Here is an 18,810-nt window from a genome sequence, read left to right as displayed (position 1 = left end):
AGATCCGATCGTCGTGGATGGGGTGGTGGAGTCTTGGAACATGGAAACCCCTGGTCAATTTTGTGTCCACCTCAACGTCGGTGGTTCTCTGGTGCCATTCTCCCTTTTGAGGGCGGGTCGAGCTTCTAGGTCCATCCCCCTCCCCCCTTCCTTCTCTAGATGAAAGTCTTGACCTGTTGGCCAGGCGGCGGAGGCGTTCAGGCATATCGGTCCTCCCTGGAGGCGCCATTCAAAGGGTGGTAAGGGGTTGTAGTCTTGTTGTGTGGTCGTTGGTGGTGGCGGCTGTGCTTGGCTCCCATGGTTGCCGACGTTGATGGTGCTGTGAGGGCCCTTCCGCATCTTTCAGTGGCTCCTTGATACGTCCATTTTGCATCATCTTTTCCTACTGTTATTTATGTTGTTTTATTGAATAATAATAGTTTTTGGAGTAATTCTAATGCCTTTTCTCTCATAATATGCAAGGTATACACCAAGGGGGAGAATTCCGGCAGTTGGAAATCTGGACTTGAAAAAGCTACGTCAAGCTACCTATTCTGCACAACTCCAAATGAGCTGAAACTTCTCGAGGATTTTTTATGGAATATTTAATAAATATTGGAGTAAATAAGTACCAGAGGGGGGCCACCAGGTGGGCACAACCCACCTGGGCGCGCCAGGAGGCCCAGGCGTGCCCTGGTGGGTGCTGCCCTCCCCGGCCCTCCTCCGGTGCCCATTTTCTGGTACATAAGTCATTTTGACCTAGAAAGAATCAGGGGAAGAAATTCAAGATGAAGCGCCGCTGCCTCGAGGCGGAACTTGGGCAGGAGCACTTTTGCCCTCCGGCGGAGCGATTTCGCCGGGGGAACTTCCCTCCCGGAGGGGTAAATCATCGTCCTCATCATCACCAACAACTCTCCCATCATGGGGAGGGCTATATTCATCAACATCTTCACAACACCAACTCCTCTAAAACCCTAGTTCATCTCTTGTGTTCAATCTTTGTATCAAAACTATAGATTGGTGCTTGTGGGTGACTAGTAGTGTTGATTACATATTGCAGTTGATTACTATATGGTTTATTTGGTGGAAGATTATATATTCAGATCCATTATGCTATTTAATATCCCTCTGATCTTGAGCATGTTTATCATTTGTGAGTAGTTACTTTCGTTCTTGAGGTCATGGGAGAAATCATGTTGCAAGTAATCATGTGAACTTGATATGTGTTCGATATTTTGATGATACGTATGTTGTCATTATCTTAGTGGTGTCATGTGAACATCGACTACATGACACTTCATCATATTTGGGCCTAAGGGAATGCATTATGGAGTAGTTATTAGATGGTGGGTTGTGAGAGTGACAGGAGCTTAAACCCCAGTTTATGCGCTATTCCGTAAGGGATTGATTGGATCCAAAAGTTTAATGCCATGGTTAGAATTTATTCTTAATACTTTTCTCGTAGTTGCGGATGCTTGTGAGAGGGTTAATCATAAGTAGGAGGTTTGTTCAAGTAAGAACAACAACTAAGCACCGGTCCACCCACATATCAAATTATCAAAGTATCGAACACAAATTAAGCCAATATGATGAAAGTGTCTAGATGAAATTCCCGTGTACCCTCAAGAACACTTTGCTTATCATAAGAGACCGTTTTGGCCCGTACTTTGCCTCAAAAGGATAGGGCTACCTTGCTGCACTTTTGTTTCTACTATCATTACTTGCTCATTACAAATTATCTTGCTATCAAACTACTCCGCTACTTACAATTTTAGCACTTGCAGACATTACCTTGCTGAAAACCACTTGTCATTTTCTTCGGCTCCTCATTGGGTTCGACACTCTTACTTATCGAAAAGGCTACAATTGACCCCATATACTTGTGGGTCATCACTCCTCGCCTTCTTCTCTGGTTGGTTGCCGACCGGTGGTGGTCGTCTGCATGTTTGGCATGACCTGGACAAAGGGGAGATAGTGGTATTCCCTTTGCCAGTTGCCCGAGGCGGCGGGCGACGGATTCGACGTCTTGCTTCAAGCGGTCTAGTCTTCATGTCCACAAAAAATTCTGTCATCGGGTGCCGTTGGTCCTGCCGTTCTGGCTGCGCAAGATCTCAGACAGCCTGATCACAGCTTGGTGCTCTCTTCGCTGCTGCTTCTGTTTGTAGTGACATGTGCGTGTATTATTTCAGTTTTTGATCAAGTCTTTGCCTTTGTATTTTAGCACCATTGTATCCTAGCCAGTTGGTGGCTTCATTAATTTGAAGTCGAGCCCTCATGCCTTTTCTCTTAAAAAATATATTCCATTTCTATCCCTATGTAAGATCTGGAATGGAAGGCCACACGTTAGATCTATAGTTACATAATCTAAGTCTAAATTAATGGCACGAGAAGTTACACTCGTAAGAGGGACAAGCAGAGAGAAAGGTTAGGGTTTCCCAAGTCCCCCGCTTCCTTCGTTGACCGCACTCTAATTGAATCCTTGGTATCTGGGGATTACAAAACAAATCCATCCCAAGTAGTGGTTCCCATTCCCCTCCCTCCTCGTCTCGATAAGCGACACAATCCCTCATAGCGACAGTAATGGTGTCGAGGCTCCTCGCGACGATGGGCGATGAATGTGCTTAGGGGACATCCAATGGTCATAGTCAGACATGGCTCGGCCTCGCGCATAGGCGTGGAGTTTGGCATGGATCTTAGCTATGGGGAGGTGGGAAGGGTTCGGAGGAGGCGTAAATGCTTGCGCGGTTGAGGCAACTATGCAAATGCGCAGTTGTTGGGTCGATGACGGGTTATGCTCGAACTGCAACAGCACATGTCTACAACGAGCATGCACAATACAATGGGATAACTTTAAAGTCTACAAAGTGCCCTATAGCAAGATACCCTAAGTAAGACGACGAAAACCATAGGGAACAATCTTCCCCTAGAGTATGCCCTACGTAAGTTCTAAATGTGGGTACTCATGGTTTTATTAGATTTTTTTCTTCTGAAACTCTTGGGAAAGTTTGTTTCCCCTTGGTCTTGAGATCTAGATACATGTGGCAATGGTGATAACATTTAAAGAGAAAAGACTGGGTAAGACATGAGGGTGTTGGGTCCACCCAAAGTCAACACTAATTGCCCTCCTTGGGGGGGGGGGGCGCTAATTAATCCACTAATCCTCTGAAGGAGTTGCTAGTCACTTTCCAAACCGAAGTTGTTGGAAAGCGAGCGCTCCAACACGCACGCGTGAGATAGGGAACTCTCTTAATGTAAAATTGCTTTCTATGTAGGATTTTTGAAGATGCTGCCATTACGCAAGTCTTAGAGCATCTACAGCCGGGCACTCCAAACCATTCCTATAATCCCGGGTGAGTGTCCCAGTCACCAACCTCCCGAATATGGGGTGGATATGGGGAGGACTGGGCGCGCCCGGGTGTGTCTACCACGTCAGCCCGACCCCACTATGGCCCCCACCGACCCTACTCCTACCACACAATTAGTCCATGACTGAATAACAAACCCTAGTCAAACTCAGTCACTCAACCTATGTGCTCCTCAAGGCCTCTCCTCCGTCGCATCGACTTACTCTCTCCGCCCAAATCGATCCCAACCCACTCTCCGCCCAAATCGATCCCAACCCACGCTGGCCCACATCGACTCTGATGTCATGGACTAGGAGAAGCTCTCCGCAGAGTCCCTGATGATGAGGAGCTGGCGCTCCCCATTGCCCTCACCAGTTGCGGCTGGACTGGGGCGCCAACTCCTATCCTGGGGCATCAGTGGCACGCCAAGTGGGCAACTGCAGCTCCACAGCGCCCCACGACCATCGAAGGTGGTCCCTGCCAGGCCGCAGCTGGCACCGCCCACAACTGCTTCTCTGGGGCGTCGCTGGGTGCTCGTGCCGGCTGAACCGCAGCCCAAGTCGATGGGGCGCGTATATCGACGCACAAGGATGTGGGCAGTGGAGGAGGCTGCCAGCCACTCCTACTACGGATCGAGAAGATCCCCATCGGAGTCACTCCCCCCGACCTTTGATGGACGAGGCCCTCCGCACTGCCATTCGCCACTCCTACACATCCGCGGAGGAGGACACCCGCCGCCTTCGTCGCAAAAATGTGGCAGTGCTCCGCAAGTCTCTTGAGGAATCCGAGTGCTTGGTGATGCAGCGGGTGACGATGGTGGAGAGAGCCACATGGCTACTTGAGGAGCAGAACCCCGCCCGCCCAACACTTGGCGGGGATCGTCATCTCGTTGTCATCCTCCTCCTCCGCTTCGGACAACGACGACAACGCGCCCGAAGCCACCAAGGCCTACGTCGAGGACAACCGTCGATACCCCAAGGGGAAGCGTCCATCGAGGAAGTGATGAAATTCCGACGCCTTAGTATTAATAGTATCTAAGTAGTTAAGTGATGAACTCTGGCGGCAAGACCTTTTGGATATGTTTTTTTTGAAGTTTTTATCTTATAATCTATGTCGTCTCGGACTGTGTTATGTTTATATCTATGCCGGTTAGCTATGTTCGTATTTAATCTGCGTAGGAACGTCGTTTGCATGGTTTATATGAATTTAAGGTACGACATTTGAGGAATGCAGGCATGGAGTGCGAGAAATGAGGTCTGTCCGATCACCTCCAGCGGATGCGCCATGACGCGTCCGCTGGAGTATAGGAGCCCAAATTAGATGACCGCGGCTGTAAATGCTCTTATATGAATATATATGCAACATCAATGTTTGGCATTTATTTTTCATATATATGGCTGCGTCCTGTGGTGGTATCATTCACCTTTTAAGAGAAGCAAATATAAACTTTGATTTTATATAGGGTGTCATTAATGAGTGAAGACCGGAGACAGTATGCACAAACATTGTACCTCTCCCAAAATGAGATTTCACCAACCAACCAAAAAATCTTTAGTTTACTGCCACGTGACGCCCGCTCTGAATATCCCCCTTCCATCCCCGGGGTAAGATCTGGAATGGAAGGCCGGAAGTCAGATCTGCAGTTACAGAATCTAAATCTCTAAATTAATGACACGAGCAGTTACAGTCTTAGTCTTAAGTCTTAGGCAGAGAGCGAGGTTAGGGTTTCCCAAGCCCCCGCTTCCTTCGGTCGGCCGCACCCTCTCCTCAAACCCCTGGCCTCTGGGGATTACAAAAGAAATCCAACCCCGAGTAGCAGTAGCAGTAGTGGTTCCCACCCCCTTCCCTCCTCGTCTCGATCCGCCCCTTTTTCCTGTTCGAATCCATTGGAGCCCACGAGGTCTCCCATAACCTCCATGCCCTCCACTCACGCGGAAGATTCTACCGCGCCCACCACCTCACTCTCGCTCGCCGCTGCGTCTTCTTCTTCTCGCAGGCTTTTCGCTTCTTCTTCGTCCGTCCGTGCAGACAGGTGTTCTAGAACGGCCGTTCCGGAGCCGGCCACTGAACAAAGGTACCGTACTAATAACTGACGGCTGTACTGTTACATGATCGAGTTCTTGTTTTGATCTTCTCTTCTGCTTTGCAATCGTCTGAACTCAGAACCCATACGCCTCTGTTTTTTGTTTTGTGTCAGGTAACCGGAGGTTCTTGCAATCTTGCATTGATCTGACAGAATTTATTACGGAACTCAACCCTGTCGAAATCCGCGATCTTCATTTTTTTGGAATTCGTGCATGTTTGTTTGACTTCCTGTCTCAACCAGGCTGAGGAGAGAAGGTTCGCGGTCGGAGGCCGCCATGTCTCGCCTTGCGCGGCGGAATCCTCCGACTCCGACGGAGCCGACGGCGAGGAAGGTGAGGAGGACCCCGTCCAGCCTGCTGCTGCGCATCTCCGACATCTGCAAGGTGCATTCTGTCGGCGTCGCGCCGACCGTCGGTGAAAAGCTCAAGAACAACAGCACCGCCACCGCCACTGCCGAGAGCAGCGAAGACGGCGCGCACCTCAAAGTCCATCCCCACCAGGCGTCGTCCTCCGACAACAACGACGAGTGCCTCTCCCAGAGCTCCTCCGCCTACTGCGAGGAGGAGGTCGTCGAGAAGCTCCTCGACGCGATCTCTTGCCTGAAGGTGGCCTATGTCAACCTTCAGAAGGCCCATGTGCCGTATGATCCTGAAGAGATCGTGATCGCCGGCGAGCGTTTTGCGTCGGAGCTTGAAGAGACTGCCAACTTGCAGGATTTGTATCTGAATATGAACGAATGGAGCGACCCGAGGTATCTGTCTCATATAAGCTCTAGAATTCAGGAGTATCAGGACTTAGTGATGGACCTGCAGGCTGACATCTGCAAGAAAGACTCTGAAATCGGTTGGCTTCGACCAGAGTTGGACGAGCTGGAAAGGAAGAACATGGAACTGGAGGAGAAGATTGTCCGTAACGGATCGTCCAGAGAAGGATGCTTCACAGTCAGGAAGGGGGTGTCAACTGAAGCGTTCATGGATCTACATGAGCGTTCGTCAAAGTGCATCCATGATTTTGCAAAATTCATCTTTGATTGGACAAAAGTTTCCGGATGGAACCTCGGCCTATCCACATTTGCAATCGACAGTCAAGTTGCATGTGAGAGAAGGGCTGACAAGAAGTATGCTGTTGAGGCCTATTTTGCTTGTGTGATGCTTATGGCAGACAGAGATGACCATACATCCCTGGATTCAGTTGACTGTATCATGAGCTTCAAAGATCCATTTGACGCTCTCATGACTGATCCAGATTCCAGTTTCGGGAGATATTGCAGAGCAAAGTATCTAGTGGCTGTGCCCCAGAGCATGGAGGATTCCTTCTTCGGGAACTTGGATCACAGAGCATTTGTAGAGAGCGGCGGTCATCCAAGGACGCCATTTTACCAGAAATTTGTGAGGATGGCAAGATATACATGGGCACTACTCGCAGTTGCTCGTTCTCTGAATCCCAGAGCTGAAATGTTTTATGTCAAGAGTGGTGTTCAGTTTCGGAAGGAACACATGGAAAGTACTCCAGCCAAGATTATCAGAGAAGAGAAGTTCAATGTTGGGTTTACAGTCATGCCGGGGTTTAAGATCGGGTGCACCGTCATCAAATGCAGGGTTTACTTGAGTAAGCTTAATGCCATGGACTTCTGAACACATCATATGACAACCATTAGGTAAGCAAGCAATTAGCTTATAGTAAGTCTGTCGGACAAAGTTTCTGTTAAGCTTCTCCTGTATTCAGCCTAGGAGTTGAGGAGCACTACCTAGTAGATAATACCTCATAATGTTAACTTGTAGTAGAATATTGTGCTAGTATTATGTATAGTTTTCAGTGGTTCATCTATTTCTCCATAAATCAGGCCTCTGTTCATGTGCTACTTGATATACCAACGAAATTGGATAATGGAATGTGGGCATGCTCATCAAAAACCATTTTGCATGAACAACACAAGCACACATCACATCACTGTCCTAATCCCTTGATGTTATAGCATCCATCATTTATCTAACCATGAGCCGAACAACGGGTTTGTTGGTACAAAAGAAGTTCATCTGCTGAAGAGCTTGGAAAAGAAGTTTGTTGGTTTCGAGTTCTCTGCGCACGCCACATGCATATATCTTCCGAGATTGTCAACTTGCCTTGGCTCCCCTCTTGTGTCTTTCTTGCAAACTTTGCAGGTCTTGTCCACCCAACCTTCCTCCACGTATTCTCCGTCAACTGTATTTTCAGAAACAAATTATTTGGTCAGCATTCAGTAACATGATTTATTGTATGTTGTTTGCTCAGAGGAAGGTCGGGTAGAAAAAATCGTGTGAGACAAAATATTCTTATACAATGTGAGGTCATATTAATCCCAACAGTTTATGCTGCAGTAGTATACAAATATTGTACTGCCTGAGAAATCAATAGATAAAACATGAGGTCATCTCTGTATCTGTGAGGGTATAGGCAGGGTACCTTCAACATATGACTTGAAGAAATCCTTGTAGGTGCCACCAATCTTCCTCCGAAGGGCTGCATACTGAATTTGAAATACCAACCAGAAATTCATCAGCATAAGAAAAACTTGCAGATTTCGCTGAACATTTGTTCAAAATTGTTTTTTCCATTGGCGGTTCAGTGTATGTATGCATACCTGCTCCCTTGTCATCCTTCCTTCATCTTTGATGGAATCCCTGGCCTCATACAGCAGCTCCGCGTCCTTCTCCGACCGGACCTGCGAGAAGTCCAGCGCCTCGGTGATGTTCCCAAACAAGGACTGCTTGGGCACCTTCTTCTTCTCCTCCTCCTGCTCATCTGCTTTCGCATAGGCCCTGACTGGTCTAGCAGGGCTGGCGCTGCTTGGCTTGAAGGAGGGCATGCTCTGGTGGAGCCCAAATGAGGAGCTCTGGGACGGGGACAGCGCGAGCGCCCTCATGGCCATGGCTTTGATCAGCTGGTTGTTGGTTCTCCTTCACCGTAGGTAGAAGAAGCGTAGTTGGTGAGTGATCCGCATCCAGTGCTTATATATGTAGAGGCATTTGGCGTGCACAAGCAACGGGACGCCATGGCAGTTCTGTGGCGGTTAACAGGGCTGCGTGGTGCAAGCCAGGCCTGACGCAACTAGAGCAGGGTTTTCGGATGAGAGGACGGCGTTGCGCGCTCTGTCTACTGGACAGGAAGAGTTGCGGCGGCGTGGCTGGTTCGGTTGATGACTGTATAGACATGAATATTTTGTGGAGTGGAGGGATTTTCTCCTGATGGAAATAGGAAATTAAGAAGTCCGAAACTCTGGAAAAATCTCTACTCCTAATGCAACAGTTGTAGTCTCAGCCGGTCAATTTTCGTCCCACCAGCTGCGGTTAATTTTCGTCCTCGATGCCACCTACCGCTACCCACCGATTCCCCACTTGCTCAGTCCAGACCGACAAAAAACCCGGCATGCTAACACGCAACTGTATGGAAAACGTCCTAAAAAAATCGTCCTAAAAAAATCTACGACGGTTAACCTACGAAAATTAACCGATTCGTTCCAACAGAAACCCTCGCACCCGTATCGTCGTGCCCTCGATGCACTTGTCCGCCGCCGTCATTCGTCCCTATCCTCGCTACGTACACGTACCTCCAGTCACCGCCGCTCAACCCTTCGCCGACGCCATCGCCGCTCAACCCCTTCCCCGCCGTCATCGGAGTGCAAACACACGACGATCCCGTTTAGGGCCCTGAACTGGTTCGGCTACAAGCCGTTTGTTCCGCCGCTGATCATCGAATCTAAGACCGATCCCGTATGATCCGCCGCTGATCATCAGGATCGGCGTGACCCTTCCAGGTTGGCCGCCGTCGACCACTAACATCTAGGTATGCCTCTATTAACCCTTACAAATGAGTGGTAACCCTTTCAAATCTTACATTTTTTTGAATATTTGGAGACCTGGATACGGGTGATTGGAACCCGTTTACAAATCATATGGCCATTCATCCTAATGTCACCCAGTTTGACTTCCACATCTTCAGAATTCTTTGCCTATGATTGTAGTCCATATCTGCACATAACTGACACGCAGTTTACATTTCAGAAATAGCAGGAACTGTATTTGCAGGTTTTTGGATCATCTCAAAAATAGCACTCACCTTTGCAGTTTGACTTCCACATCTTCAGAATTCATTGCCTATGATTGTAGTCCATATCTTCACATAACTGACACCCAGTTTACATCTCAAAAAGAGCAGGAACTGTATTTGCAGGTTTTTGGATCATCTCAAAAATGTCACTCACCTTTGCAGTTTTGCAGGTGGTGAGTCATCTCGGTGGCAACAGTTTTCAATTATGCAGCTCACAACTTCATCAAAATGCTCCATCTGCACATAATTGACACCAAGTTTACATACAAACAGCAGTAGCATATTTTAATTTGCATGTACATACAAACACTCACTTTACGAGTTTGCAGGTGGTGATTGACCTCGGTGTCGGGTTCATCAGAAGCAGCAACTGACAACAAATCCCAATTTGCAGCTCACAACAACAACACACGAAAGAGGTAGTTAGAGTTCGCAAAGTAATTTATTGCATCTTCAATATGTATAATCCTTCAAACTGATTGCAGAAGCAAAGAATCACAACTTATAATCCGAGTTTATGCCATATACACCAGGAGCATAATTGGTATTTGCATAAACATAAGGACTTCAATATGTATAAGCCTTCAATTAGATTGCAGAAGCAAAGAATCACAACATATCAGCCAAGTTTATGCCATATACACCAGGAGCATAATTGGTATTTGCATACACATCATGACTTCAATTTGTATAAGGCGGTAAACATATTGTAGAAGCAAAGATTGACAACATATAAGCCGAGTTTATGCCATATACACCAGGAGCAAAATTGGTATTTGCATAAACATCAGTAGCACAGTATGACAACCCAGTATTCAAACATCAGGAGCATAACACACACTAAGGCTGGCAACATGTTAGAAAAACAACCTTAATTATTGAATGACACAACTGAGTGCATCCATTAAGGCTGGAAACATATTATGGAAGCAAAAGAATGGCAAGATATTAGTAGAATTTGTGCCATATAGTCCCAGGTTACATACAAACATAAGTCTAGCTATATTTAACTGAATTTGCAGTTTTTTGTATCATGACATAAGTGACACTCGCTTTAGGAGTTATCAAGTGGTGATTTACCTCTGTGCCTTAGTCATCTGAAGCAGCAATTGACAACGCTATTTGATTTTGCATCTCACAACAACATCACCAGCAATAAGTGACAAAAACAATAGGTAGTTAGCACACTTATTGAAATATTGAGTTCATTTTCAAGTACTGATAAGTAATAAGAAACTGACTCCATTCTGATGTATATACCATTTTGAAGAAACTGAATGCATACTACATTCCTTGATTAGACACAAATAAGTAATAATAAACTGACTAAAGGTGATGTATAATAGTAAACGCAGTAGTCCAAACTCTAGAAAGTTAACCATGGTATGGTTAGTGCATATGATGCTACTAACTAAAGGTGACATCATCAAAAACAAAAAATAAATAAAAACACATACATAATAATTGGTAATAAAATTACAGGCAAGCTTGCATTGAAAGATAACTGTCCCTCAATTATACGCTGCTAGAAAATTAAAATCACTTTGTATTCTGTTTGGGTTTACTTTAATTCAATCCTAAAATTCACAAACAACAATTATACACAGCTAAAAATTAAAGATAAAGCACACATAAAAATAGGTAGAATAATTTTAGTTCTGCTACGGTTACTTTCCCAGGAAGAATTTTTGTCCTCCATACTACATTTTCAGTAAAATGCACAGGCATCAAAATATGAAGAGTAAAGCACCCACATAAAAAATAGGACCTGACAATATGGATAATCTAGAATTGCAAGAGGACATGCCTGAGCATTAAAAGAAAAGAGAGAACACAACCTAAAGATCCTGATGCACCACCGATCCTGAAGACACCTCCATAGACATTGTCCTGGTCCAGACAGCAAGATCTAAATACCAACATCCATTCGTTCAACCTGTTGGTAGCGACGTTGATTCATCGGGATAATAAAACTTGACTAGCTAATTTACATACATTCTCTACTGCAAACAAAATTCAAAATTAAGCAGTGCAGCTACTGTAAAGAAGATCCAAATGGGTACTCCATTTATTCCTTGAGTAAAAATGCAACATATTGAAACAAAACGCTAAAAGTTGTAGCAAACATCTGCACAAACCCTATAAAAATGCTCAAGTTTCTAGCAAACATCTCCACAAACCCTATCAAACATCTAGCAAACATCTGCACAAACCCTAGCAAACATCTAGCAAGCATCTGCACAAACATATGGAAATTAAATGCTCAATATTCAGTGCAACATCTGCACAAACCCTACAAAAGAGAGCTAAGGATGCAGAGATGCTGCCACTAAAATATATGATTGAGTGGAATAGGTAAGAGCTCATATTTATTTGTGAAGGCCTGTATAATAGTAAACACAGTAGTCCAAACTCTAGAAAGTTAACCATGGTATGGTTACTGCATATAATGCTACTAACTAAAAGTGACATCATCAAAAACAAAAAAATAAAAATACATACATAATAATTGCTAATAAAATTACAGGCAAGCTTGCATTGAAAGATAACAGTCCCTCAATTATACGCAGCTAGAAAAATTAAAATAACTATGTTTTCTGTTTGGGTTTACTTTAATTCAATCCTAAAATTCTCAAACAACAATTATACACTGCTAGAAATTAAAGATAAAGCACACATAAAAATAAGTAGAATAATTTTAGTTCTGCTACGGTTACTTTCCCAGGAAGAATTTTTGTCCTCCATACTACATTTTCAGTAAAATGCATAGGCATCAAAATATGAAGAGTAAAGCACCCACATAAAAAATAGGACCTGACAATATGGATAATCTAGAATTGCAAGAGGACATGCCTGAGCATTAAAAGAAAAGAGAGGACACAACCTAAAGATCCTGATGCACCACCGATCCTGAAGACACCTCCATAGACATCGTCCTGGTCCACACAGCAAGATCTAAATACCAACATCCATTCGTTCAACCTGTTGGTAGCGACACTGATTCATCGGGATAATAAAACTTGACTAGCTAATTTACAAACATTCTCTACTGCAAACAAAATTCAAAAGTAAGCAGTGCAGCTACTGTAAAGAAGATCCAAATGGGTACTCCATTTAATCATTGAGTAAAAATGCAACATATTGAAACAAAAATGCTAAAAGTTGTAGCAAACATCTGCACAAACCCTATAAAAATGCTCAAGGTTCTAGCAAACATATCCACAAACCCTATCAAACATCTAGCAAACATCTGCACAAACCCTAGCAAACATCTAGCAAGCATCTGCACAAACATATGGAAACTAAAATGCTCAATATTCAGTGCAACATCTGCACAAACCCTAGAAAAGAGAGCTAAGGGTGCAGAGATACTGCCACTAAAATATATGATTGAGTGGAATAGGTAAGAGCTCGTATTTATTTGTGAAGGCCTGTATAATAGTAAACGCAGTAGTCCAAACTCTAGAAAGTTAACCATGGTATGGTTACTGCATATAATGCTACTAACTAAAAGTGACATCATCAAAAACAAAAAGTAAAAACACATACATAATAATTGCTAATAAAATTACAGGCAAGCTTGCATTGAAAGATAACAGTCCCTCAATTATACGCAGCTAGAAAAATTAAAATAACTATGTTTTCTGTTTGGGTTTACTTTAATTCAATCCTAAAATTCACAAACAACAATTATACACTGCTAGAAATTAAAGATAAAGCACACATAAAAATAAGTAGAATAATTTTAGTTCTGCTACGGTTACTTTCCCAGGAAGAATTTTTGTCCTCCATACTACATTTTCAGTAAAATGCATAGGCATCAAAATATGAAGAGTAAAGCACCCACATAAAAAATATGAGTTGTCAATATGGATAGTCTAGAATTGCAAGAGGACATGCCTGAGCATTAAAAGAAAAGAGAGGACACAACCTAAAGATCCTGCTGCAGCACCGATCCCGAAGACACCTCCATAGACATCGTCCTGGTCCACATAGCAAGATCTAAATACCAACATCCATCCGTTCAACCTATTGGTAGCGGCACTGATTCATCGGGATAATAAAACTTCATTAGCTAATTTACAAACATTCTCTACTGCAAACAAAATTCAAAAGTAAGCAGTGCAGCTACTGTAAAGAAGATCCAAATGGGTACTCCATTTAATCATTGAGTAAAACTGCAACATATTGAAACAAAAATGCTCAAAGTTGTAGCAAACATCTGCAAAAACCCTATAAAAATGCTCAAGGTTCTAGCAAACATATCCACAAACCCTATCAAACATCTAGCAAACATCTGCACAAACCCTAGCAAAAATCTAGCAAGCATCTGCACGAACATATGGAAACTAAAATGCTCAATATTCAGTGCAACATCTGCACAAACCCTAGAAAAGAGAGCTAAGGATGCAGAGATGCTGCCACCGCTTAAGGATTCATTTGCTTACCATCAGATAAGCGGGATCCGTGCGAGCTAGCTGTTGCTGAGAGGGAGTTTATGCCGAGGGGTGCAACAGCATGAGGCGAGCATGGAACGATGTCCTGTGGCTGGCTGGCTGGAGCGGTGGGGATGTGGACGGGTGGTCAGACACGCCGTTGGTTGAGGTGGCTGTGTCCCCGCGGTGCGTCGGTCGGCGCACATCATGCTGAGCGCTTGTGCATGTCATCCCTCCTCGCCGAGGGCGGCGGCTTCGGCAAGCAGTCGTCGTCCTCGCCGTGCATGCGAGGTTTGGTCATGGCCCCGCGCCACAGAAAGAACAGAGAACCACGTCAGCACGATAGAAACATTCGAAGAAAACTAGGAGGGGGCGGATCTGCCATGGGGAGTGGCGTACTGTAGCTGTGGCATTGCAGATCGGGACGCGTCGCCTCGGATCCACCTGCGACATCGCCGGAGAGGAGCGCCGCCGCGGGTCCGTGCCAAGTGCTTGTGCATGTCATCCCTCCTTGCCGAGGGCGGCGGCGTCGACAAGCAGTCGTTGTCCTCGCCGTGCATGTGAGGTTGGCTCATGGCGCCGCGCCACAGAGAGAACAGAGAAGGAGTTCAGTGGCTAAGAAGACGAGGAGGGGGCGGATCTGAGCAGCCCGCGTTGAATTGATTCGTCAGGCATGGGTAGTGGCTACCCTAGTTGTGTCGTTGTAGATATGGATGCGTCGCTGCGGATCGAGTTGTGACCTCGCCGGAGAGTAGCGCCGTCGCGGATCCCACCGGAAGGGGACCGTATCCATCACCCACAGGTGCTCCAGGAAGCGCGCCCCGTCCGTCCCGCTCGGTCGCGCAGCCCACAGCAGGCAGCCCCAAGTTCAGTGGATGCAGGAGACCGATCCGGTGGTCAGCGGGCGGGAGAGTGGGGCTTCCTGCCCGTCGACGCGGGCGGCGATGCAGCGGGGGAGGGGAAAGGGCGAGAGGGTTTGTGTGAGTAAGACGAGAGGAGATGAAAGAGTGAGCGAGACGAGAGGATAAGGTAGGTTAGGTAGAATGCGGTAGGGGGAGGGGAACGGGCGACGACGCGTGGCTTTAGTGCTGCTGCGTGCCAGGTGGGCCGTGGTGGCGGGCCGCACAACAGGCCAGTCCAGGCGGGCTTGTTTTTTTGTTTTCCTTTTTATCTTTTATTTGTTTTTGGGTTTCTGTTTATATTTTATTTCCTATACTTTTTTATTCTGTAGTTATATTATTTTGTTTTTATTATAATATATAGAGTTTGTTGCATGTCACAAAAGTGTTCAATAGTATTAATGAATTGTTCATGGTTTTTTTCAACAGTTCATCATCCATTACAAAATTGTTGAACATTTATTAAAAAATGATCAATGAATATATAATCACTGTGTTTTAAAAATTTGTTATCTGTATATTACAAAAAATTCAAATATGTATTAAAAAATGTTCAACTTATATTACAAAAATATATAATCATTGTGTTTTTTTGTTTATTTTCTTTTCATTTTTCTTTTTCTTTTCTCTTTTTTTATGTTTAATTTTTTCCTATACTCTTTTGTTCTTTGTCTATAATGTTTGATTTTTATTATAATATACAAAGCTCAATGCATGTCACAAAAGTGTTCAACGGTATTAAGGAAATGTTCATGTTTTTTTGAAAAGTTCATCATCCATTACGAAATTGTACAACTTTTATTATAAAATGTTAAGTGAATATATACACACTGTGTTTTTTAAATTTGTTAAGTGTATTTTACAAAAAAAATTCTGTTTATAAAATTTATTATAAAATGTTTATTATAAAATGTTTTTCTTTTCCTTTTTCTATGTTCTTTTTTGTTTGAATTTATTATAAAATGTTTTCCTTTTCCTTTTTCTATGTTTTTTTCTGTTTATATTTTTTTCCTACACTTTTTTATTCTTTATTTATATTATTTCGTTTTTTTTATAATATAGAGGGTTCATTGCATGTCACAACAGTGTTCAACGGTATTAAGGAAATGTTCATTTTTTACAATAGTTCATCATCCATTACAAAATTGTTGAACATTTATTATAAAATGTTAAGTGAATATATAAAACTTATTCAACATTTATTATAAATTGTTCAACTGTTTTTTTGAAACTGATCAAGTGTATATTACAAAAATTTGAGAACTGTATTAAAAAATTGTTCAACTTATATTACAATATTTATCATCACTATGCATTTTTTGAGTTTTTCAAAATAAGTTTGATACTTAATAGGTCGCTCCGCAAGATTTCAATAGCATATGTTATTAATTAAAAATCATTTAAGCAATTTCAGATGACCACTTACTTATATATATGAACATTATAGTTTGTTGTTTACTTGAATTGTGGTATTAGTAAAATGATTTGAACTGCATATTTTTTCTAATATAATCAAAAGCATTTTTTATCACAGATAAAATAGTTGTGTTAGTTTCACATTATATGATGCATAAAAAATCCTATTTATATTTCAGCATAGATATAAAGTGATGGGTTCCGACATACGCAATGATGTAACAATGACAGTCCGCACTGAAACACCACGAGAAGAGGTGCATATAGCTAAATTTACTTTGTATGTATATTATAGATGATAATATGAATGGTCTATTTATATTCTTGTTTTATCAAAATATAGGAGACATAGATATGGACTTTGGAGATGCACAGAAAGAATCCATGGAGGTTTCAGATGCAATGTCGCTGGAAGGGACCGAATATTCACAACATAATAACGTCGAAGAGGTTATATCTCATAACAAACAAAAAAAGGATGCTAATTTGCATGTTATCTCACAAGGTATATGTTTATATTATTATCGATCTTATTTTTGTGATCTTGTCTTTTGTATTCAACTAACTTTGCTCATTTTTTTTGTTACTAAGTTGTCTCACTTTTTATGAATTTGACAGACTATGTTTGTACCCCTAGAGATATTAGAGTCATCGAATCAATAAAGTCTGCCCCCAAGAATACCCAGTTCGTGGACATTGGAGATGCCTTGTTAGCAACCGACGATTTGAAATGCCTTATAAAAAATGATATGTTCTTACGTGACGGTGTAAGACCAATTGCACAAAGTTTGTAATAAATAATATGAACATTATACAATATCATAAAATATAAATATATTCTAAATGTTGTTTACAGGTGATAAATACTTACATATATTGCATGCTTGCTCACGACCATCTACAAGACAGAGCGGGTGAAAAGGTACACATTATTAGCATGTTTGTATCGGCCAGATAAAAGAAGACGGTGAAAGAGACATCGACCCATCAAAATATCATCGCATCGTGCGTCATGTTAATACTTATCTACAGCAAGATATGGTTAGTTTTTGTCTTGTTATCCATGCATATAATTATGGGTTGTTTTTATTTAGTTCACATGTCTAATGATTTATTAATAATTATATCTAATTGTGACTGTGATTTGTATGATATTTACACCAGTTATTCATTCCGATTAACATGCCAGGCTACCATTGGTATGTAGCAGTCGCTAATGCCAAAAAGCGAGAGATCCAAGTATTGGACTCACTTGGTGAGAATGTCAAACGCAATGACCTTGCTACTACGGTAACTATCTATTTTTTTTACTGATCTTAACATTTGTTTTGTTTGACTTCATCCCTAACATTTCCCATATGATAGTTACGGGGCTCGAGAAATGGCTGAAACTTGCATAGCAGAGTCTGGAGTTTATCAGAGGTGATAAGTGGCCCAATCTCAATGTTACAAAATGGACGATTGAAGAACAAGTTCAGGAGGCAATACAAACCGATGGGTAAGCAATTGTTAAAATGGTTTGTTTATTTGATTCATCTGTGTGATATTCTAAAGCATTATTTTATAATATTATAGCGTATCATGTGGATTGTTTATGCTAAATTATATGGAATATTGGACATCACATGGACTGTCAGACCAATTCACCCAGGTATTTCATTTTTATACATTATCTTGTTATTTTATCTGAAAATATTATATAATTTTTTTGTATACAATTTTTGTAGGAGGATATGAAACATTTTCGTCAAAAATTAGCAGTCATTTTGCTCGATTCAGAGCTTAATAAGCTAAAAGGATGTCCCATATACCATCAACATGTCAACGAAGAAACTTTAGCTAATTCTGATCTCGAGATCCTGTATAATCCTTCTGACGTAGTCGAAGACAAACGTCCTGCCCCAATCACTATCATTCCCACGGACCAATGTCAAATACTTGCTGACCTATGCAAGTACATCATGTCGATCGATGATTCCGGGTATTTGGAGTAAGTATCATGTATCAATATTTAATGTGCGGATATATATTAGGGTTAATTATCCTTTTGCCCTTAGTGGTGTCCATCTGCTCAGTTTTGCCCTCAGATGCAAATTGTGCTCAGTTTTGCCCCTAGTCCATGCACACCGACTCGTTCTGTGAACTTTGGCGTCTCCGTCAGGTCAACGTTTTGACTCGGCCCTTACAGGTGGGACCAGGCGGCAGAGGCGGCCAATTTTATTCAGACCGTTGCATGCATGGCTTGCGGGACCCAGCAGAGAGCCGTTGAGCATAGAGCCATTGCGGGTGTGTGCTATATTAGCGAGCGACAGCGGCGGTGACCACGGTGACAGAGAGCACGGCGCTGACCACGGCGAGAGAGCGAGAGCACGACGGCGGTGGGAAGCTAGCTGTGGAGGGCGTGGTGGTGGGAAGCTAGCTGTGGAGGGCGCGGCGGCGTTGAGATCCCGTTCGGCTCCGAGCTCCATGTCTTCCGCAAGCTCCCGCGCCACCTCGCGGATGCAGAGCTGGGCGCGTGTGGAGATGCCTGTCTTCATCTGTCCGCGGTGCCGGGCGAGCGTTGAT

At 43.3% G+C, this 18,810-nt stretch overlaps 2 protein-coding genes across 2 annotated transcripts; one reads left to right on the top strand and one right to left on the bottom strand.

The window, feature by feature from the left end:
- Positions 1-4,985: 4,985 nt before the first annotated feature.
- On the top strand, positions 4,986-7,216 carry LOC123071236 (protein GRAVITROPIC IN THE LIGHT 1-like). The gene is made up of 2 exons (XM_044494752.1): positions 4,986-5,397; positions 5,650-7,216. Exons 1-2 carry the CDS (start codon positions 5,240-5,242, stop codon positions 7,040-7,042), a joined length of 1,551 nt encoding a protein of 516 aa, XP_044350687.1. The 5' UTR covers positions 4,986-5,239; the 3' UTR covers positions 7,043-7,216.
- Positions 7,217-7,256: 40 nt separating this feature from the next.
- LOC123071238 (uncharacterized) lies at positions 7,257-8,383 on the bottom strand. The gene is made up of 3 exons (XM_044494753.1): positions 8,029-8,383; positions 7,851-7,914; positions 7,257-7,610 (listed from the first exon to the last, which is right to left on the bottom strand). The coding sequence occupies exons 1-3, from the start codon at positions 8,314-8,316 to the stop codon at positions 7,441-7,443; spliced, it is 522 nt and encodes a 173-aa protein (XP_044350688.1). The 5' UTR covers positions 8,317-8,383; the 3' UTR covers positions 7,257-7,440.
- Between the last annotated feature and the right edge of the window lie 10,427 nt (positions 8,384-18,810).

The sequence above is a fragment of the Triticum aestivum genome, chromosome 3B (assembly GCF_018294505.1).
Source record: "Triticum aestivum cultivar Chinese Spring chromosome 3B, IWGSC CS RefSeq v2.1, whole genome shotgun sequence".
NCBI lineage: Eukaryota > Viridiplantae > Streptophyta > Magnoliopsida > Poales > Poaceae > Triticum > Triticum aestivum.
This window is presented reverse-complemented; position numbering and strand designations above follow the sequence as displayed.